Source organism: Dioscorea cayenensis, chromosome 1 (assembly GCF_009730915.1).
Source record: "Dioscorea cayenensis subsp. rotundata cultivar TDr96_F1 chromosome 1, TDr96_F1_v2_PseudoChromosome.rev07_lg8_w22 25.fasta, whole genome shotgun sequence".
Lineage (NCBI taxonomy): Eukaryota > Viridiplantae > Streptophyta > Magnoliopsida > Dioscoreales > Dioscoreaceae > Dioscorea > Dioscorea cayenensis.
The window spans coordinates 28317014-28339696 of record NC_052471.1 but is presented as its reverse complement, the minus strand read 5'-3'; the positions used below and the strand labels follow the sequence as shown (position 1 = coordinate 28339696).

At 36.5% G+C, this 22683-nt stretch overlaps 1 protein-coding gene, 1 non-coding gene and 1 pseudogene across 2 annotated transcripts; 2 read left to right on the top strand and 1 right to left on the bottom strand.

The window, feature by feature from the left end:
* Positions 1-1024: 1024 nt before the first annotated feature.
* Positions 1025-5012, bottom strand: LOC120263742 (DNA topoisomerase 3-beta-like). Its single transcript, XM_039271721.1, has 6 exons — positions 4972-5012; positions 4831-4887; positions 3297-3400; positions 2676-2769; positions 1858-1957; positions 1025-1308 (listed from the first exon to the last, which is right to left on the bottom strand). The coding sequence occupies exons 1-6, from the start codon at positions 4990-4992 to the stop codon at positions 1061-1063; spliced, it is 624 nt and encodes a 207-aa protein (XP_039127655.1). The 5' UTR covers positions 4993-5012; the 3' UTR covers positions 1025-1060.
* Positions 5013-13296: 8284 nt separating this feature from the next.
* LOC120262039 lies at positions 13297-19216 on the top strand (annotated as a pseudogene).
* LOC120268905 lies at positions 17792-17864 on the top strand. The gene has a single exon (XR_005539066.1). It is a non-coding gene; the product is annotated as a small nucleolar RNA snoR60 (small nucleolar RNA).
* Positions 19217-22683: the final 3467 nt, after the last annotated feature.

Below are 22683 nucleotides of genomic sequence, written 5' to 3'. Positions count from 1 at the left end.
GATTCTTTGAGTTTGTCGAGAATCGCAGGATTGTGCGAGGAGAGGTTTCTTGGGTGGAGGTAACCTTGGAGGCACTTTGAGCCCAAGATGGAGGGAGGGATGGGATGGAGGAGGTCGGGATTATGGTCCCCGCTGCCATGGCAAGAGGGAAACAAAAGAACCGGGAGAAACTTCAGAAGCTTTCGAGAAGCTTAGAGATTTGTTGGAAGAGGAATGGAATGACTCCCGAGCATCTCCCTATATCATTAATCTTTAGCTCTATAGAAGGATTTTCATGCAAGAGCTGCTAAAAATTGGGTTGAAAAAGTGAAAATATCACTTCTCTTTTTGATTGTTAGTTTTGACATTTGTTCTACATCGAGATACTTTGTCAAGTTACAAATTTTATTCCTCAAAATCCTACTCACAAGTTTTCCAAAAATTAAAGTTTCTATCTTTAACATCCATCCCATGCCACAGCAGCTCCTTAACAGGTCCAATCAGTCCATCTCATGCAAACTCTTTAAGAGTGCAAAGTTGGAACCAGTTGGACCGAGCCATTTTATGAATTATGTAACTTGAGATGTGTTGCATGGTTGAACAAGTTATGGAGCTGTTGCGCTCAATTTCAGAAAAAGAATCTTTTAGCGTAAGTTTCGTGAATCAATCTATCCATCCGCAGATTTATTCTGATGTTCTGGTCGTATAGTATACATGTTTACTCCGCTACTAATTGTTGCAAGCCACTTGATCTTCACACTTTTTATACAATTTAAACCAGGATGTGCAAAAATCATAGATTAAGGAAAAATGAAAATATTTTTTTGAAATTTGAAACCAAATGCGGTAGGAGACCAAGTTAGAAATTTTCACAATATGCTGTACTTTGTAAGCAAAATTCAATCAAAGGGAACGGAAATATTGAGAACAATGCCAATAACCTACACCACACTATATACATACATATTGAACAAGATAATTTGAAACAAAGGCACCCCTTCCTAATCCTTCTTAATACCATGGTAGATTGGAATTATAAATAATAGAAAGGAGAATGTGGGACAGGAAGAGAAAAGTTATCTTACGAAATGACTCTTGAATCAAGATTTCCATATTTCCCTTGGAAATAACGCGTCTGAAATCGTGTGAAGGCCACTCCAACCTTTAAATCAATCTCCTGTCGTGCATCTACAGCTAGAGCTTCATCTTTGTTTGGTTTAACAGGATTGCTCAAGGCATTTAAAATATCCTTTTCAGTCACAGATGAAAATCGAGCACGAAAAATCCTCACTCCACACTCGGTTTCAGGTATTCCAGTGCATTCAATAACTGTATTTATCATGAAAAGCATTCATATTAAACAATTATGTTCAGTCAGAAATTCAGTCTTAAACCACATCAAGAGAACAAAATAAGCATCCTTTAGTCCTAAATGACACTAGGAATAAATCAAGGAGACTACCTACTGTTAATCAAAGTATTTCAATCCAACCACACACGTCTGGCATTGTTGAATAAGATCTTTTCTTGATTGTCTCAACTGTCCCTCTTTTGGCATGGACATTTTTGCCTTACGAAAATTTCTTTTGACCACAACTATGAAATCGACTCAAAACAACCAAAATGTAATACATATTTATTTACATAAATTACCCTTTATAAATCAGAAATTCTGATACAAAACTAAGAAATTCCACTTAGGTTCAAAATTTTGATGATTCTGGGAAAAAGATATGCAACTTTTTGCAGGCACATTTTACACTTCAAGTTGTTTGCAATCACTGCCCCATCACACGTATGGTCAACAAACATTAAAAAAAACCCATTGACTATTACTAGGTTGTTTTTTGTTACAAACAAAAAAGCCATATATTATACCTTCAAAGCAGATATTTTCACCTTCACGATCACAATCCAACCATAGTACCAAATAGCCACAACCTCTAGCCTCTTGAGACAAATGCCGATGTATATGTGCCTTCAAATGATTTTACAAGAATGGATTAAGTAGAAGTATCAAAGAAAAAATTCTGAAACAGCATAAACAATTTCAAGTAAAAAAATCATACAAAAAAAAAGGAATTCTTTTCTAAAAGACATACAACACCCATCAAGGAACTAGGACGAATATGAAACTTCAATGTTCATAGCAGGTTACAAACAAAATATAGGCATAACAAGTTTCTGAAGTACATAAGGTTATCAAATAGCCCAAAAAAAAATGTATTTTGAAAATTTCTTAACGATTAACCAAAATGTCAAAAAAGTGGATGAGAAATAAAAAAATAAACCTAGAATATAATCCCTTATTAAAATAAAAAATTTGAGATATCTGATATGAGCCTTTTTACAACTATAAAAATTAAAGCATGTATATGTAATCAAGGCCTTATTGAAAGAGAAAATGCATGTTTGAGCTCCCCTCATTTATAATTGATCAAGCTTGAGCTAACCAAAGCTTGAGCTAAACACAAACAGCTTGGCTCATTTGACAGCCCTTAATCTCAGTGCTTCCATTGCAACAGCTCAATCAAATAACAGATATAATAATTGACAGCAGAAATATTTTCCATTATGGTCAAAATTGTCGTAAATATATAGGGTACAGTTTCTAATTGGAGTAACAAATACAGATGGCTCATATGTTGTTCTCATTAGAAATTAGAAGTCCTGAAGTGACAAGGACAGAAGAATACCTTCGGGTTTGATTCAGACTTTAACACTGGCGCCTGGAAAAGATCCATAGGATCAGTTACTTCCCAATTTTGATATGATGGTGGAAAATCCAAACTGTCAACATTTCATAAGAAACAACTTTAAGAAATGCATTGTCTAATCCACTAAATATTATGCAACAAGTTCCTTGTATGTGGATTAGGCAATCAACAGAATATCTAAAAAATAAACACTGAATCAACCAGAATATGCCGTAGTGACATTTAAAAAGTCTAGCGAGAATAATTATTTAGGGTCGATATTTGCTGATGGGTAAAGTTCCTAAAATTAAGGTTTAAATTATATTTGTGCCAAGCTCAGGCTAAAATAGAATACAAGGTAATAGCTACAAACTACAACAGAAGTTTTTGGGAAGAATAAAAAAAAGTAAACACTCACTTTTGTTACATTATATGCTCCAATATAAGTAATTCAAGCAAAAATTCAGTTTGCTAACCTAGTTAGAGACATGGAGGTAGTGCATAAGAAAAAGTAATCTTGTGGAATACCTACCTTTTCAATTTGGATAACTATACAAACGTTAAGGTGCATAAACAACAATAATCAGTTCACTTGAAAAAGAAAAACAAAAATCAAGCAACCTGAAAACATGTCCAATCACAGATGTCACTTTGTAATGTACATCAAATCCCATAAATGTCCCATCAAACTCATGAACATCGGTACTGCTTTTGTGTGTAGACATCTAGATGAAAATCAAGTAGAAAAGTGATGAGCATTAAAATCCAAGAAAGATATATGTATATATAGATAGATACAGACACACATGCATATACATGCACACTATCAAGAATCACCCATTTGCCGATGGCATTAAGATGAGGCTCAAAATTGTGATTGTTCATGGAATTAGAACTATAGAAGTACAAAGGAAAACATTAAAAAAATAAATAATAGTGAGATTTATCTGTATTTTACAAATAATGCTAAATGTCATAAATTCCTCTAAAATTTTCACCAATAAATGCTGGAATGAGCTTAAATACTTACTAAAAAGAAATGTGGAATTCTAAATGCAACATAATCACAAATTTTCACAATCATCAATTACACAGAGGTGAAAATCTTGACTAATGAAATTGGAGGTGAAAAATAAGAAAACACAAAAAGAGTTAGAAAGGAGAGTTTGATTGTTCCTTAGATTTTAGCAAACCCGTTATTCCTAAAATAAATTCTTATTCCTAACTCTATACATGATGTACATAGCATGTATTGATTTGTACCAATCTGCAATGAATGATGCCCGAATATAGAATCTCAATGCAGTGGTAGAAAATGCTGAATACGCAGAACATTTCAGTTGCAACTGTTGTATCAAAAGAGAAATATATGCTGCTTAATCAAGCAAACCACAAGTAATTAACAGTTATTCTCACTCATTGTGTACAAATAAACCATTGAGAAATGCACTTTATGTAGTTAACCACTCGCTTTTCACTTCTTAAATTATTCAAAAAGCAAAATGTGAGCAAAATCTCCACAGCACAGTCATTATTAAGAGGGATAAGAAGAGTGAAATTATTTTTTTATCTATCCAATCTTCATTATCAACACTAATATATTTTCACCCTAATTCGAGTTAGAAGATTTGTCATTTTACACCGTCTTACAAAACTGAACACGTTTGTACTTTATCAGCCAGCAAAACCACATGCAGGTCTTTCTGGATCCAGGAATAGAAAATAAGCAAAAAAGTAAGTTTCCTAGACTTTCTAAACTATATCATTTCCTCCATTAAAAAAAAAAAAAAAATCTATGTCCAGATCTCTCTCCTTCATTTGATCCTTTCCTCTATTTTCCCTCGACCTTTGCATACGCAATTAATGCACCTCCAAACAGTAAAATGTCAGAAATCTCCAAAACACACAGTTAGTAGTTACCAAGTGCATTAAGAACAAAATCTCATTTTTAGGCAAAGCAACGTACCCTAAAGAACATATCATGCCTTGATCATCGTTCTTCAAATCCAATAACCATACAAGAATCCCAAAAATCCTACCGAAAAAAAGGGTATTCTTCTAGCGCATTCAAACAATGAAACCCATAACAAAGATAACCAAGAATCCAACACAAAGGGATATTGATAAAGATGAATTCCACTTCCAGGACACTCACCCGCCCGCCTGCCAGTGCCGACGCAATAGAGAGCGCGATACTGGGCTTCTCCGCCACCTACCAAAGAGAGATTCACATGAGAACAAGAGTGAGATAGAGGGAGAGAAGTGAGGGATGGAAAAAGGCAGTGATGATACTCACCATCAAGACCTTGGGCGCCATTGAAGCGCAGCACCGAGCCGTTGGAAGTTGAGAATGGAGAGCAAGGGCGAAGAAGAAGCGCTATAAGCGGATCCTCCCTGTTATCGGATCCAAACCCGACCCGATAATTAACGGGTTCGGATCTCAATTCTCAAATCATTGAACCATTTCCATGTTAATTACAATTTACATTGTATTTAATTCAATTTTCTTGCTTTATTTTTTTATTGAGAAAAAGTTTAAAATGAGTTTTTTTTTTTATTGAAACTATATATTATGAATATCACTACAATTAATGTACCACGGTATATTTTTTTATCATTTTGTAAGAAAAAAATCAGTTTAAAAATAAAATAATTCTTTTATTTTTGCCGACAACTTTATATATTTTTCTAATTTATTTGATTAAGAAAAAAAATATTCCTTTTCGATTGAATGCCTCAAAGCAATCCCACCAACTCTTTTAAATAAAATTTAATTATTCTTATAAATGTTATTACAGATATTAAGAAATATCTTTTTTTTTTTTTACTAGAAAAGTGAGTTTTAAATTTTACAATATTTAATCATTACTATATTATTAGTGTTAATTAATTTAATTACAATTTGGCTTAATATTTTTTTTTTAATCTCAAACACGAGTTTAAATTTCCTACTAAAAGCTTACATGAACTCAATTTCAAAATTAAACATCTAAGAGTTATCCACTATCATTTTTCACAAAAATTAATTATTTAAAAAATATTGTTTAATTTTTTTTCTATATTTAATAATATAAAATTTATTATTACTTTGTTAGAAATTTTGGTTACTTAAACGGATGATTTTTGAAATCAAATTCTTATATTCTATCGTTGAAAAAACACAAAATAGGAGGAATATACCTCTTTAAAAGAATTTCAAATTTTGATCTCTCATAGTTCATAGTTCTAAGAAACTCGGAAAAGTTTGAGTCATTTAGGAGATTGATTTTGAATTTATATATATATAATATTCTTTGGACAAATAGAGATCTAATTTTTCATAAAGTTCTTGGTGTTTTGTTCCAACTAATGCAAATAATTTTAAATATATATATATATATATATATATATATATATATATATATATATATATATATATATATATATATATATATATATATATATATATATATATATATTTTAAGAAGGTAGGTAGAATGGTCCAAAAATTAAATTTGATTTAAGAACTAATAATTGATGGAAGGAGAACAAAACAAAGGATGATTACATATGATTGGTTCATGTCTGGCATGCGCCGCCGTTCTTTTTATTTAGAGTAATGCTATATTGAACGAACAAACTACACGAACCGACCACACATGAGCCCGATGTGGTGACGGTGGCGTTTTGTTTATTAATTAAACTAAAAAGCTAAGAGTTTTTAATTAAACCAGCCACGTGAGGCTCTCTCTTCTAAGAGACACCTCGGGGTCCTCTCCCGGAATTAGGGCAACGTTGAAGCCGCTTCCCTTCCACTCTCTCGGCGCTCTCGGCCGATGTTCAAGCCGCCGCCTCCTCCCCTGCTCGTGATCAGTTCACTCCACCGCTCTCGGCCGATGTTCAAGCCGCCGCCTCCTCCCCTGCTCGTGATCAGTTCACTCCACCGCTCTCGGCTGATGTTCAAGCCGCCGCCTCCTCCCCGCTCGTGATCAGTTAACTTCCCTCCCCCGTTCCCGGTACCCGTTCCGGTCGCCGCTTTCCTCCCCCGCTCATGGCCGTCGCCCCTCTCTCGTTTGCCTTTGAAGAGAAACTAGGGTTTGTGTCTCGTGTGGCTTTGAAAAGGAACTCGGGTTTGTGTCTCTCTCGTGTTCTCTTGTGCCGGACTATCTCGGGATCTCTCTCTCTCTCTCTCTCTCTCTCTCTCGTGTGGCTCTATGCTCCCGGCCGCCGCTTCCCTCCCCTGCTCCCGACCGCCGCCCCTCTTTCGTTTGGCTGGTTCTCTGAATTTCTTGGCACAAAAGCCCAGCTGGCCTTGAAATCAGGTACAGAGGCAATGATGCCCTAAAAAACTCTATCCTTCCTTCTCCTCTCTACAACGATGGCATAGTGGCTTGGATGGCCTAGTAGGCAACCGCCACTATTATTGTTGTAGAGGGAGGGGAAAGGATGGGAGAACATCACTGCTTGAATCTTAGCCTCTGTTTTAATTCGATTGGTTGATATCTATATTCAGCATGAATCATTTTGGTTGCATCATGTATTTCGTTCTTTCGAAGTGGCTGGTTCGTGTGGTTTGTTCGTTCAATATAGCATTACTCTACTCTTTAGTAATGATGGTCTTGGCCGTGATGATTTGCCCTGTAAAAGATTATAGAAATTGGGTGGCGTGGCAACTTTAGTTGCAGCCCTTGATTCGTGTTTATCCATGCAATAGAACATAGGGGCAAGATCTGAGCCTTTTTCTTCTTAAACTGTTTGTTATTGTTATTATTAGTGTTCCAAGAGTTCCAATGTGCAGGTTGTTGTTGTTGTTATTGTTTTTAATGTAAGGGCTAGTTCATAATGTGAATTGAAGGTAATGATACAAGTGCATCCCGTGAAGAAAAGAAGGTAATGATTCAAATTTTAGTCTTAGGTATACGCTAATTTTATTATTTTGAATGCAAGGTAATCGTTCCCAGGTTGAAAATGAGAACTCATATATGCCATGCTTTTATATACTGTAATACATTAGTCGTGTTCTGATATTAAGTGCTTATTTTTCTTGTTTCTATAAATGAAATTTTTGTAAGCTGTCTGCATGGAATATAAGATTCAATTTATTAGGCATGTATTGATTGTTCCCTGTAAAGCATAATCCCTCATTGTTATTCTATTCTTATGTTATTCTATTCTTTATAAACTATTTGACAGGTTGGTGTATAATATGGTTTCTGTGTTATAATATGGTTTCTCATTAAGTATTGATTGTTCCCTGTGTATAATATGGTTTCTTTATAAACTCATTGTTATTCTATTCTTATGTATTGATTGTTCCCTGTAAAGCATAATCCCTCATTGTTATTCTATTCTTATGTTATTCTATTCTTTATAAACTATTTGACAGGTTGGTGTATAATATGGTTTCTGTGTTATAATATGGTTTCTCATTAAGTATTGATTGTTCCCTGTGTATAATATGGTTTCTTTATAAACTCATTGTTATTCTATTCTTATGTATTGATTGTTCCCTGTAAAGCATAATCCCTCATTGTTATTCTATTCTTATGTTATTCTATTCTTTATAAACTATTTGACGAGTTGGTGTATAATATGGTTTCTTTGTTATAATATGGTTTCTCATTAAGTATTGATTGTTCCCTGTGTATAATATGGTTTCTTTATAAACTCATTGTTATTCTATTCTTATGTATTGATTGTTCCTCGTAAAAGCATAATCCCTCATTGTTATTCTATTCTTATGTTATTCTATTCTTTATAAACTATTTGACAGGTTGGTGTATAATATGGTTTCTGTGTTATAATATGGTTTCTCATTAAGTATTGATTGTTCCCTGTGTTATAACTCAACTTCACAGGTGTCTTTATAAACTATTTTACATGTCCCTTTGTTTATTTTCTTCTGTGAATTTGTTTTTCTAGGTTGGAAATAATCGACAAGTGCTTTTTGTAAGAGAACGAGTTGAAGAGATAATACAAGCTCTTGTAAGTTAATGCTATTAAAAAAAGGTCGCACTTCAGTCCTATGAGTCTTAAAAATATCTCTTAGATCGGTATGGATTTTGTTTGTGTTTCGAATTTTGCTAAATGCAGGTTAGAAAGAGTTTAAAAGATAATTTTCACCTTTCACTCACATTCAAGCACTTCTCATTGTGCAAATGCAGATCAGAGAATTGAGACTGAGAAGGGAGACTGCAAAGAGTTGGGACGTGCCATTACAGGGACCTTTTTCAGTGGATTGAGCTTGAACCAATGCACTACTTGCATTCATTTATGGCATGCTTTTGTATAATGGAATTCATTAGTCGTGTGCTGATATTAAGTGCTTATTTTTTCTTGTTTCTCCTTTGTCCATTATTATCTCATGTGTAATATTACTCATTTGAGCAGAATGTTGGTACCAAACTTGACATGGATGGCTGCAGATATATTTTCGTATTCACAAAATTTCGTATTCCAGCCCTAAATCCAAAACACAAAGATATTATGTTTACCTACAAACCATCTCTTCATCAAACATAAGTAATAAACACAAATCTTATAACATGAGCACAAATTCTGCTAACACAAACCATCTCTTCCTCAAATATAAGCAAACACAAAAATTCTTATAACATGATTCCCTGACCCTGAACATGAACTTACAACACAATCAAACATAAACAATAAACACAAAAGTCTTATAACAAATATGAGCACCGTACACAAACAAATGAACCATCTCTTCTTACAAAGATGAACACCGTACACAAACAAATGAACCATCTCTTCTTCAACAAGAGCATGAACATGAATACTTACACACAAATTAATCAATAATGCACTCTATAAGTAACTTGCACCACAGTACGATTCCCTGAAAAAATAAAATGTAAACATCACAACACACCTCAATCACTACGTACTAAATGAAAAAATAAGTATGTACATCTTGCAACTCACCTTAATCATTGCACTGGCTTGAAAAACCTAAAGAACTGTGATGCATGTCCAGGTTGATCGATATAGAATTTGAGTTAACCTAATAAAAGAGATTATAATCAAGCAATTCATTGTTTCAAATTAAATGACACAAAATTCGTAATTTGGACATTAAAGATAATTACAAGAGAATTACCACACTCTCTTGTGTGCAATGATCATCTTGTATAATTTTCTGAGCTAATGCATCTCCTTTTTTTGTTTGTAGGGCTTACGCCTAATAATAACATTAATACTTATACAATCAAAAAAACCCATCGGGAAAAACTAAAGAAGTAATGAACATGATACTACATAAAAATACCTTTTTCTTGTTTCTGATTATAATTTCTTCAACTTTTGACTTCTTCCTTTTTGATGGTGGACGACCCTTACTCCGCACCTTCAAAGGAGTGAGAAATTTTTGGTGTGGCACATTAGTCGCCTCCGACAACATAGGTGTAAATTTTTCTTTGCAAGTTGTGCCGTCCATCAAATTCTCAATTGCCTCATCCACATATTTCATCAAGAACATGTATTTGTCATTTGACTCGCTCCAAGTTCTGCGGCTTTTAGTAAAAATAAGAACACAATTTATTGTACCGCGATTTCTCCTCACTGGTTTGTGGGTCATCATAATGATTCGTACATATGTATGCATGCGTTTGATGTCCTTCCTCCATCGTGGTAAAATATACCTAGAAGGTATGTCTTTCACATTCTTCTCAATAAGCACCTTGCAAATGTGCCTACAAATAATCCCCTTGAACTCAAACAAGCCCGACATGAGCATTTAATGTCAAATTCTTCCTCGTTATTATAAACATTGTATACCACTTGCTTTCTAAATACACCTTCTTTCCCCTTGACAATGTCGGACACACGAAATGAAACAGAGCGCCCCCATGTGAACCCGATGAAGAGTAAGATTGCAATATATCATGCCTCGCAACTCATCTTGAAACAATTTAAAAAAATTTCATTTTGTGTATGCTTCTTGTAGTTGCTTCTCAAATAAGCAATCGGTGATTAATGGAAAAACAAGAGTTAAATGAAGCAAAAATCGACTTTGTTCTCCTTCTCAATCTTGCTTTTCAAGGCATTATCATATTGTTCAACAAAAGCGCTCGAGTGAAGTCGTCGGACCAACATAACCATCAAAAAAATGCATTTACGCTTTCACTTCTTTGAGTGGTAGACATTCCACTCAAAAATATGCCTTTAACATATCTGAGGAGCCCAACGATCACGGATTTTTGAATAGAGAATTCAGCCATTCATTTTTCTCAAGGTTATAGTCCGCCATCATCTTCAAGTATGTGTCTTCGAACTCTTGAGAATCCACTGCTTCATATGTGATGTGTTTCAAAATTTTCTTGATTGCTTTGTATTCATTTAAACCTCCAAGCTTCTCAGGAACCTTCTTCATGATATGCCAAAGGCAAAGGCGGTGATGTGAATTTGGGAAAACCAATCTAATTGCACCCTGAATAGCCATACACTGATCTGTAATAATTGCTTTAGGGGCCTTGCCTGACATACACTCCAGCCAAGTTTTGAAAAGCCAAACATACGTTTCTGTATCCTCTCTGGACAGTAACCCACACCCAAACAATACAGTCTGGCCATGATGATTTACACCGACAAACGGAGCAAATGGCATATCATACTTATTCGTCAAGTATGTCGTATCAAAGGAAATGACATCACCAAAAGCTTCATAAGCCGCTATAGACCTCGCATCCGCCCAGAAGACATTTCTTAAACGACCTTCTTCATCCATGTCAATCAAATGGAAAAATTTTGTGTTTCTTTGTTGCATGCGAGAAAAATATTTCCCAAGTGCCACGGCATCTCCAACGCCAAGTCTAAATTGCCTTGCTTTCGCAATATAATTTCTACAATCTTTTTCAGTGTATGTTAAATTTTCATAACCCCCACTTTCAACTGCTAGGGAATGAAAATTTTTTTGCTTAGAGCTTATCCCTCGCTAGTCGTTTAATTCGAGCCTTCTTTTTGACATATGCATCAATTTTTTTATTGCACTTTTTGGAAAGCGAGCTTTTTGTGGGCTAAGTGCATGATTGTGCTCCAAATGAACACTAGAAAGGGTAAATCGCCCATCATTTCCAACAATGACATTAATCTTTCTTTCGGACAATTTACTTTTGGCGGATAATCTTGGGTTGAATGAGTTTTTTTGAAGTAGATATTCTTTTGCCACCTCTTGCACATGCTAATGTGTAATATTTCAATTTTCCATCATCATTTAATCTTGTGCTTTTTTTGTTGATGCCAAACCCTTCACGTCGCGCATATTGGACATATAACTTATAAACTTCTTCTTAGAATCAAGAATCATACCGCCCCCGAGCACAATATTTTTCAACTAAATCCGAATCTACCGGGTTTTTCATTGGCATGCATTTCATAACTTGAACATCCAACTTCTACCTTATCTTTTTTTCTTGCTCATTACACCCAAAGTACGACTTCTTCCATGTTCTTGCTTTGAGGTATATGTCTAAAAACAAATTAGACAAATATTTAAAAAACATGAAGCAAAGTAATGGTTTATAATCCTAAATAACTCCAAAAAATCATAAAAAAAATATCCAAATGATGCCTAAATAACTACAAAAATAATTTAGATACATTGCCAACAAACTATTAAATCATTCATGTAGTATGTGTACAATGCTTTTAAACACAATCATTCTAACAAACTATCAAATCATTCATGTAGTATGTATACAATGCTTTTGAATCCAGCAAACAAATAATTGATTTTCCAAAATGTTTGTGCTTCCATAACAAGACCAAATAACTCAAACAAATCAAACAAATTATTACGATACATGAAATAAATCATACCTTTAATATAGTGGAGGCAAGAAGCAGGGAAGTAGAGACGGGCGCACGGGAGGGAAACGGCGGCCAATACAGGGCCGGGAGATGGGGAGGGAAATAGCAGCCGGGACGGGCGTCGGGATCACCGGAGGGAAACGGCGGCCAGGACGGGATTGGGAGATGGGGAGGGAAATGGTAGCCGGGACGTGCGCCGGGAGCTGGGGAGGGAGTGGTGGATGGAGGCGGCGACGAGAACGGGGAGGGAGCGGCGGAGGGAAGCAACGGCCGGGACCGAGCCGGGAGCTGGGGAGGGAAGCGCCGGCCGGGAGGGAAAGTGCGGCCAGGACGAGCGCCGGGAGCTGGAAAGGGAGCGGCGGAGGGAAGCACCGGATGGAGGCAGTGACCGGGTTCGTGGGGAGGGAGCGGCGGAGGGAAGCCGCGGTGGCCGGGACGTAGCCAGAAAAAGGGGAAGGAAACGCCGGCCGGGAGGGAGACGACCAAACGAGAGAGAGAGAGAGAGAGAGAGCCTCACGTGGGTTTGTTCGTTCAATATAGCATTAGCTTTTTAGTTTAATTAAAACAAAATACCGTCACCAGCCACATCAGTTGTGTGGCTGGTTCGTGTGGTTTGTTCGTTCAATATAGCATTACTCCTTCCCCAAACCCTCATCTTCAAGCCCTCATCATCGCCGACCTCTCGTTCTTTCTCTCTCTCATCAGCGAAATGAAACCTCTAAGAGGTGAGATCCTAGGTTTTTCGATGGCCGATAGTGTATTTTTTTGGTATTTGATTGATTTATATGATTTTGGATTGATTTGAGTGATGGGGCGTGGTGGTGGTGGTAGATTTATGGGGATGAGTGATGGAGGGGGTAGGGGAAGAAGGAGAGGAGGTGGTGGTGATGGGAGAGAAGGGCCGGAAGGTCATGGCAGCGGGAGAGGACGCGGACGCCGGACGCTGGGACGTGGCGGCGGTGGTAGAGGATGTGGGAGGGTCGTGGAGGATGTGGTGGAGGGATGAAGTGCAGGTGTCGGGTTGTCATTGAGCCGCATAGGCATGATGGAGTGTTCAATGTGAAGGGGAAGGAGGGCGCTCTTTTTGCACTAAGAATTTGATCTCTGGAGAGTCTATTTATGGTAAGAAGCGTGTTGTTGTGCAGGTGATGGCCTTTCAAAACACTAAAGTTGCAATCTTTGTAACTTTTCTCTATTTTTGCATGGTAGTGATTGGTTTCTTTGTGCTTGATGTGTTTTTGGTATTTCTTTTTCTCGAATGAAGATGGAACTAAGGTCGAGTATAGGGTGTGGAATCCATTTAGATCTAAGTTAGCGGTGGTATTCTTCACGGTGTTGGTAATATCTCGGATTGTATGTGCTAGTTCTTACTATATCTTGAATCTTGATTGTTTGTTTCTCTTTTTGACAGGTGATTTTTTTGAGTATTTGAAAGCCATCCAATGCGGATGTGATGATTTGTTGGCTCGAGATTGTTTTCTTAGCCTTTTTAATCAAAAATTAATGTGTGAATGCTCCTAATCGTCCTCATCTTTTTTTTTATAAGATAATGGGATGTTTTGTGCTCTCGAATGTCTTATAAGCCTTTTGATTAAAGTTTTGTGTCGGTGATTTAATCTTTATATTTTATGAAGTTTAGTTTCATTCTGAGATAGTGTTTATATTTTTTCTTATATATCTATATATATATATCTATATATATATATTGATTGGTTAATGTTTTTTACATAAAAATCTCATTGTGCAAAATCATACTTTCTTATGGGACTTTGTTGAATTTGTTAATGGGACAATTTATATCCTTTTTTTGTATGAAAATGTCTTTGCATACGGACTCTTTTCTTTGGCTTTTTGAACTTGCTCTAGTTTTTTTGGATGATGTTTTTATTCATAGATTTGGTCACTTAATTTTATAGATCGCATGCATTATCTGTCTCCTAAATTGCTCTCTATTTGGTTAGGGCTCCTCGGAACACGAGCACGAACTTGAATTTAGGATCTTTTGAATATCTCACACTAGCATCTTAGCGTAATTGGACAAATTATGTAAAGGCTTGACAATTTTTCAACACTTAAATTTTATTTTATTTTTTTATATTTTTAAATATTTTTTTAAAAATAATCTTTTTAATTGAAAAACTAGTCAATCGTTTTTTTATGTCCGATCTAGATCAATCCATGTCCAACCACACACCTAAATTCGGTCAATAATTTAAAATAGAGGTCTCAATAGAAAGAGTACCTCAATTCTTTTATTTTGTACAAAATTCTTTTATTCCAACTTGATTAAATATTATCTAACTATAATATTTCTTATACATTTATTGTTTTAAAAGAAGTAAGATGTATTAGAATATTTAATAGAGTATGATATATTTATAAATAATCTTTATCGTATAACATAGATAATATGCCAAAGCAAAAATACATAGCTCTAGCTAGTAAAAAGTTATATGCCTAATATCACTTTGGAAGATCACGATAGACTAATCTCAACACTTGAAGACTTGGGTGCTATTTCCATCGTCATTGGGTAATAGATTAGGACTATAGTGTTAGTTTGTATATAATTAGGACTATGATGTTAGTTTGTATATAATCTTTAAATCAAATATTAACTCCACTTTAAAATTTTAAGGTAGATCAATATCCAACACATTGTTAGGTTTGACGATGTGGACTGACATTATGTGACAAGCTAGGAGGTGACATGGCAAAGGAAGATGACGTGGCAAAAAGAGAAGTGACTAGCATGATGATGTGGATGAAGCTAGGTGTCATGACATGTGAATATACAAGGGCTAGAAGATAATGATAAAAATCATGTTTAGAAGAAATTCCTCTCAATAAAGTCATGTGATGATTAACTATTTTTGGAAAGTGCATCAAGTTAAATGGATCTTTTCAAGAAGGGTAAGTTTTATTTTAGGTATGACTATCGATCCTTGGTAAGATCCGGGATGATAAATCATATCCTTGGTAAAGTTCCTTTTTGGAAAGATCTACCTAAAAGAGAAAGAAGGATTTTCTATTATTGGCAAGAATTAAAGATCATGAAAATTGCATAGAGCTAAGTTTGGTGTGAAGTTATTTGAAGACACAAACTAAGGCAGGTAAGGACAAACTTAGTTTGGTGTGAAGCTATTTGAAGACACAAACTAAGTTAGGAAAGGACAAGCCAATGAGATTATCAAGACCATATTTAGCAGTACAATTTGAAGGAAGATCCAAGAGCTAATTATGGGCGGAGATATTCAAGGAGACTAATCATGTATGGAGATTGATTGAAGATTACATGAGATATGATTAGAGATTTGAAGATCCAAGCATGGATGATAGGAGATCAAGCTTGAAGATATTGGAGGCTAAACTTAGATGAGATGAGATCAAGCTTAGTAACAATATTTCCATGAGTCAAACAAAGATCATTTGGGAAGACCAAACTTGGACAAAGTTTGGAAAGAAGATCGGGAGATCTTCGGTGATCATCTTTGGTGAGATGGTTGCGTGTGTCTTGGTGGGCACGTTCCTTGGGATAGGAGACCTACTGAAGTGACTTGAGGAAGGGAGTAGCTGCAGGCAGGAGGAGCTCGGGTTGAGTCAACTGCTACGAGGCGGACTGAAGGAACCGGGAAGGTTGAAGGTCGCAGATTCAGGTGCAACTTGCTAGAACTCAGTCATGTTCAGTAAGGTGGGCAGTATTGCAACTGGGTGTTTTAACATCTAACTTTGGAAGGTGTCCAAGTTAGGAAGCCGTGGAGAATTCTAAAAGAGGAAGGTTTATTGGACGTTGGTGCATCTATATAAGATATCATGGTTGAAGATTTAGGATGAACCACCCAGTGAGAGACCCTTCTGTGAGGGTTGAGGAGAGTGGGCATCGGGCAATCTTAAGAGGGTATTCTTTGTCTTGAGAGAGTGAGAGAGTGTTGTACTCTTTATTTTTAAGCCTCTTTTAGTGGATTTTTTTTTCGGGATTGTCCCCCCAGATGTAGGCAAGGTTGTGTCTAACTGGGTTACCAACTTACGTGTCTCCTTTCTCTTGTTTGATTGTGTGTGATGTGGGTATTTATTTTTTTCTCCGTAATGAAGATGGAACTAAGATCGTGTATAGGGTGTGGAATCTGTTCGAGATCTAAGTTAGCGCAGCTATTCTTGGCGGTGTTGATAATATCTGGATTGTAAGTTAGCAACCTTTTTAAGTCGAAATTAATGTGTGAATGCTCCCCGATCGTCCCTCATCTTTTTTATAAAATACGGGATGTTTTGTGCTCTTGAATGTCTTATAAGATCTTTTTGTTATTTGTGTCACTGATTTAACCTTTATGTTATAGTGTATGAATTTTAGTTTTGTCCGGAGATGGTGTTTATTTTTTGTTATATATATTGATTAGCTGATTTTTGTTTACATAAAAATCTTATTGTGCAGAGTTATACTTTCTTATTGGACTTTGTTGAATTGGTTAATGGGTCAATTTATTTCATTTTTTTTGTATGAAAATGTGTTTTCATGCTGATTCTTTTCTGTATCTTTTGTTGAACTCGCTCTATTTTTTGGATGTTGTTTTGTTCATAGATTTAGTCACTTAATTTGATGTACTGCATGCATTTTCTATTGCTAAGTTGCTCTCTTTTTGGTTAGGCTCTCGGAACACGAGTACTCGTACCTTGAGCAAGCATCGGGGAACAACTCGTATCTCATGTCTCTAACATTGTTGGACCCGTAAGTTGGTTGTCTTTACATTCAATTAAATTTATTCTTCTGATATCATTTAATGTATTAGTGAAATGTGGTGTTTTTGCAGACCGGAATGGTCTATGCTGTTGAGTTTTCACATAGAAGCGGCAGGGATCTTGTTAACATGGCAAAGAAGCGGACAAATGTCATCCCCATCATCGAGGATGCCAGGCATCCGGCAAAGTACCGAATGCTGGTTGGAATGGTTGATGTCATTTTCTCAGATGTTGCCCAACCTGATCAGGTATGAGTGGCTTTATATTCTGCATAAGATGGGTGGGTTTTTGCTTAGGCGACCATATGCTCTGTTTTAAATGACTGGCATGTTGGTGTTCGTGGGGATATTTGATTTGCTTAGCGTACTGGTTTTCCCTTTTAGATTTTTGTTCTTTCTTTCGAACACAAATTATTATTTTTGATTTTGATATTTAAAAAAACACAAACAATGTGTGCCGTTGAACTTTTACCTGCTCAAGTTTTATTCAGATTTACTGACTTTTTGTTACTAGTGAATTGATGCTGTGATGTAGGCTGTTACTTTGGTTTGTATTCACATGGTTTTCCCTTTGATATCTAGCACATGATGAATTAACTCGGATTCCCCTTCAGGACATCATTGGATGATGCAAATTCGAGATTCTGATGCATACTGAATTTATCTTCTTCTTTTTTCCCTTTGAAACTTGTTTTCAATTTTATATCTTATTTAAAACATGCTGCTATGTTGGTGGTTTAATTTTTAAATCTTATTTAAAGAATATTGCCTCCATTATTCTAAACATCTCTAGATAATGCAAATTGAAGTTCTGTAGATGCGTTGTTTTGTTCCAAATCCATTCCGATCTTTTTTCTCTTTTTAACTGAACCCATCTTTTTTGAATTTTGTTATGAAATTTAATCTCTTTATAAACCTTAGTTGGTGTGTGGAGCTGATTGAATATATATAGCTTTTGCATGACATCATTGGACGTTCTGGATTTCTGAAGCATGCAGAAGCCAGTTCTTTTATGTTTAAATTCATTACAAAATTTATTTTCGATTTAAATTTTTTTTGTGGAACAAAGGTAAGGTGCTCATTGTTGATCAAGCAAAAAGAAATCGTTTTTAATCATATATGATTTCAATTATATATTTTATAATATTGATCAGCTAGGAAATTGAAGATAGATTGATGCATTCATTTATAATTTTTTGGCATGGAATTGTTGGTCCAGCATGGCTCAAGGTCTGGTTTATTGGAGGATGATGCCCTTGTTATTTAGTAGCCACAAAGTTGATGGATATCTAACTTCTGTAATCAATTCCACCCTTGCCATCCTGGTCTGAACCATATCCTCTTGCTAAACCAAAATTGTTCATAAGATTAGATGCGAGTGAGAGTGTTGCATGATATTATATGTGCTGTTGATAGTACCATTTCTCTTCAAATTCCACATTAACCTCGATCACCTGCCCTTAGAACTGACTCTGAGCTGTGTTTGGTTTCCTGATTCTTGTTCAAAAATTTTTTTTTTTGTCTCTTGATACGTGCAGGCTAGGATCTTATCCCTGAATGCCTCTTACTTTTTGAAGAATGGGGGTCATTTTGTGATCTTAATCAAGGTATTATTGTCATGCCTGTTTCAATTTTTTTCCATTCACTCTGAGATTCTCCTATATCAAAATTATCTTGTATTTTAGGTCATATAATATAATCAACTTCTGTGTAATCTTTCCTTTTTTCCATTACAATTGATCTGAATTATCTCTCTTCAGGCAAATTGTATCGACTCAACTGTCCCAGCGGAGGTCTGTCTTTTGCCCAAGAAGTTAAGAAACTTCAAGTCGATCAATTCAAACCTTCCGAAAGCGGGTAACCCTAGAGCCATTTGAAAGAGACCATGCCCGTGTTGTCGGTGGGTACCAGGGTCTGAAGAAGCTGAAAGCTACCTAAATCCATTTGTCTGATTGAATGTGGACTATTTTGCAACACAAGAAAATTATCCCTTGTTTTTGTTTATGTTTTCTTTACCAGTGATGAGGATGATATCCTGTTTTATTATTCTCTTGGTTTTGTAGGCAATGAATGACATGTTTTTATTATGGCAATATGCTTGCTTTTAGCCTCAGAAAATTGCCCTAATTAATGGCACTTGTCTTGAACTTTTCTTGTGCAAATTTGCGGAAGAATATGAGTTTTCACAACTTGCTTTATGTATGTGTGTTTTGAATTTAAATTTTGTCTATTTTGTTTTTTGGATGTGTTTTTGCGGCAAGCAAAAGCAGTTTTCTTGTATATTTTCTACAGTTAACAAAAAATAGTATTATTTATCATGGACCATTAGCCTTCTTAGAAATTGATAATCAGTTTTCTTTTACTTATTTGTCTCGTTTTGGTTGATTATTCTTTTGGTTTTTCTCAATTCAAGCTTTAGCAGTGTGATTTTGTCTCTTTAGGGTAATGCATATGTTAAGCTTTCACAGCTTAAGGAAAGGAATTGAGGGAAATTCTACAGGTTTGAGAGGGAAAGGGAAGACAAGGGAAAACAAGGAAAAGTTAGAGAGATTTTCTTACCAATTTTCTGAAAAACTGCGTCTTTACACCCACTCCTACCTATATATAGACCTTGTCACATGACTCCCAAACACTAAGCCAAAGGATTAGCAAAACAAACTGAATCAAGCTAAGCAAAACACATATTAGCACAAGAAGATCCAGAAAACCCTTCTGCTCGTGACAATACCCCTCCCTGGAAATGCTTCTTGTCCTCAAGAAGCACTACAACCTGTAGAGAGCACATCCAAGGAAATAGAGGGAAACAAGGCCTGAAGTGAATCAATGTCTTCCCATGTAGCATCTTTCTCAGGAAAGCCTACCCATTGCACCAGGGCTTGAACGCCAGCCACATTACCCTTTTTATAGATGTGGCGGTCTAATATCTTCATCAGTTCCCGCAACACTTGCCCATCAGGACTGACTGGTGGCAAGAATGGATTCAATACCTCGTGAGCTCCCAATTTTTGTTTGAGCAGAGAGAGATGAAAAGTAGGATGAATTGAGCTGCCTTCCGGAAGAGCAAGGGTATATGCCACCTTCCCAACGCGAGCCAACACTTGAAAAGGCCCAAAGAAGCGAGGAGCTAATTTTTGGTTGGGTCTTGTAGTTGTTGATGTTTGGCAATAAGGGTGGAGCTTAAGATAAACCCAATCACCGACTGTGAACTCTCTTTCGCTGCGGTGCTGATCTGCATACCATTTCATCCGTTCTTGAGCAAGCTGCAAATTGGTTTTGATGGCGACTAACATGGCAGCTCGATCAGAAACAAACTGCTGAGCCCCGGTGTGGCCAGGAATTGAGATTTGGTGGAAATTCACCTGTGGAGGAGGAAATCCATAGAGTGCCTCGAATGGGGGCATCTTTACAACAGTATGGAAGGATGTGTTGTACCACCACTCGGCCATAGGAAGCCATTTAACCCATTTTTTTGGCTTGTCAGCACAAAAAACATCTCAAGTAAGTCTCCAAGCATTGATTGACTCGTTCGGTTTGACCATCCGACCGTGGGTGGTAGGAAGCATCGTAATTTAGCTTAGTACCCAATTTGCTGAAAAGATGACGCCAGAATTGACTGAGAAAGAGGCTATCTCTGTCACTAACAATACTCCTCGGCATGACGTGAAGATGATGGATCTGATCCATGAAGAGAGTAACTAAGTCTTGTGCTTTTAAAATGGATGTTTCAAAAGCCAAAAAAATGTGCCATTTTGTTGAATCGATCAACAACTACCCGATTGTTGTTTTTGCCCTCGGAGGAAGGTAGGCCATCGATAAAAAATCCATAGAGATATCCACCCAAGGTTGCTCTGGAATATCCAATGGCTGTAACAATCCAGGATAAGGAACTCTTTCACTTTTGCAAGTCTGACACACTTGACATTCTGCAATCAAAAGTCTTAACATCTTGAATCATATTGGCCGAGAAAAAGTTTGTCGAATTTTCTTTAGAGTGGTGGTGACGCCTGAGTGACCTCCCCATGCACTACTATGAAATTTTTGAAATAATCTTAGGTCTTAACCCAAGAGGGACCAACATAGAATTTACCATGTATCCTTATCACTCCATTGGTAAAAAGAGATGTGACTATCCTCCTCAAGATTGAAGGGTAGCTCGGCTAGTAATTCTGCAGCTGTAGGATCTCCTTCATAACTGGCTCCAATTTCAAGCATCCACTTGGGTGTGACACAAGAGAGTGCACACACAGGTAATTCTTCTTGTTGGCGGGATAAAGCATCGGCCACAACATTGGAAGACCTTTCTTGTATTGAATTTCAAATTCAAAACCCATCAGTCTACTTAACCATTTTTGTTGTATGATGGTAGACAACCTTTGTTCTACAAAAAACTTTAAGCTCTGATGATCTGTCTTTACAATGAACTTGCGGCCCAACAAATAAGGCCTCCACTTGTTAACAGCTTGCACAATTGCCATAAGTTCTCTCTCATAGGTGGAGAGTCCCAAATGTCGGTTAGCTACTGATTGACTCATATAAGCCAATGGCCGGCCGTCTTGCATCAAAACTGCCCCCAAACCAGTCGTACTTGTGTCAGTCTCAATAACAAAAGGTTTAGTAAAATCTGGGAGGCCCAAAACAGGAGTTGAACTCATGGCCTGCTTCAGAAGTTCAAATGACTGGTGAGCACTATCATCCCATAAAAATTTGTCCTTTTTTAACAACTGATTCAAAGGTCTGCTAAGCTCCCCGTATCCTTTCACAAACTTTCTGTAATACCCTGTAAGGCCCAAGAACCCTCTCAACCCTTTAATGCCTTTGGGAGTTGGCCAATCTAACATGGCCTGAACTTTAGTTTTATCAGCTGAGACTCCATCTACAAATATGATATGCCCCAAATACTCAATATGGCTCTAACCAAAGCTGCACTTGGACTCCTTAGCAAAGAGTTGTTGATCCCTCAAGACTTGCAAAACCGTCTGCAAATGCATAAGATGATCCCTCCAACATCGACTATAAACCAAGATATCATCAAAGAAAACTAAAACAAATTTGCGCAGGAAAGGTTGAAATATTGAGTTCATAAGTGCTTGGAAGGTTGCTGGGGCGTTCATCAAGCCGAACGGCATCACCTTGAACTCATAGTGGCCCATATGAGTTCTAAAAGCAGTCTTAAATATGTGTTGTGGTTGAACCCGAATTTGATGGTACCCCGATCGGAGATCCAATTTAGAATAAAAAAGAGCTCCATGTAGCTCATCCAAGAGTTCATCAACTAAAGGTATAGGAAACTTGTCCTTTATAGTTAATCGTTTCAACTCTCTATAGTCAACACAGAAGCGCCATGATCCATCTTTCTTTTTTACTAATAGAACTGGAGAGGTAAAGGGACTATTGCTCTCCTGTGTCACCCCATTGCTTAAGAGCTCCTTAACTATCCGTTCAATCTCGTGCTTTTGAATGAATGGGTACCT

What these genes read in the sequence shown, in the direction of transcription:
- LOC120263742 (XM_039271721.1), bottom strand. Translation starts at nt 4,992, where the DNA reads ATGGCGCCCAAGGTCTTGATG. An exon ending in CGGCACTGGCAGGCGGGCGG is followed by an intron (nt 3,401 to 4,830) that starts GTGAGTGTCCTG and finishes ATTTTCATCTAG; the next exon opens with ATGTCTACACACAAAAGCAG. An exon ending in TGAAAATATCTGCTTTGAAG is followed by an intron (nt 1,309 to 1,857) that starts GTATAATATATG and finishes TGATAAATACAG; the next exon opens with TTATTGAATGCACTGGAATA.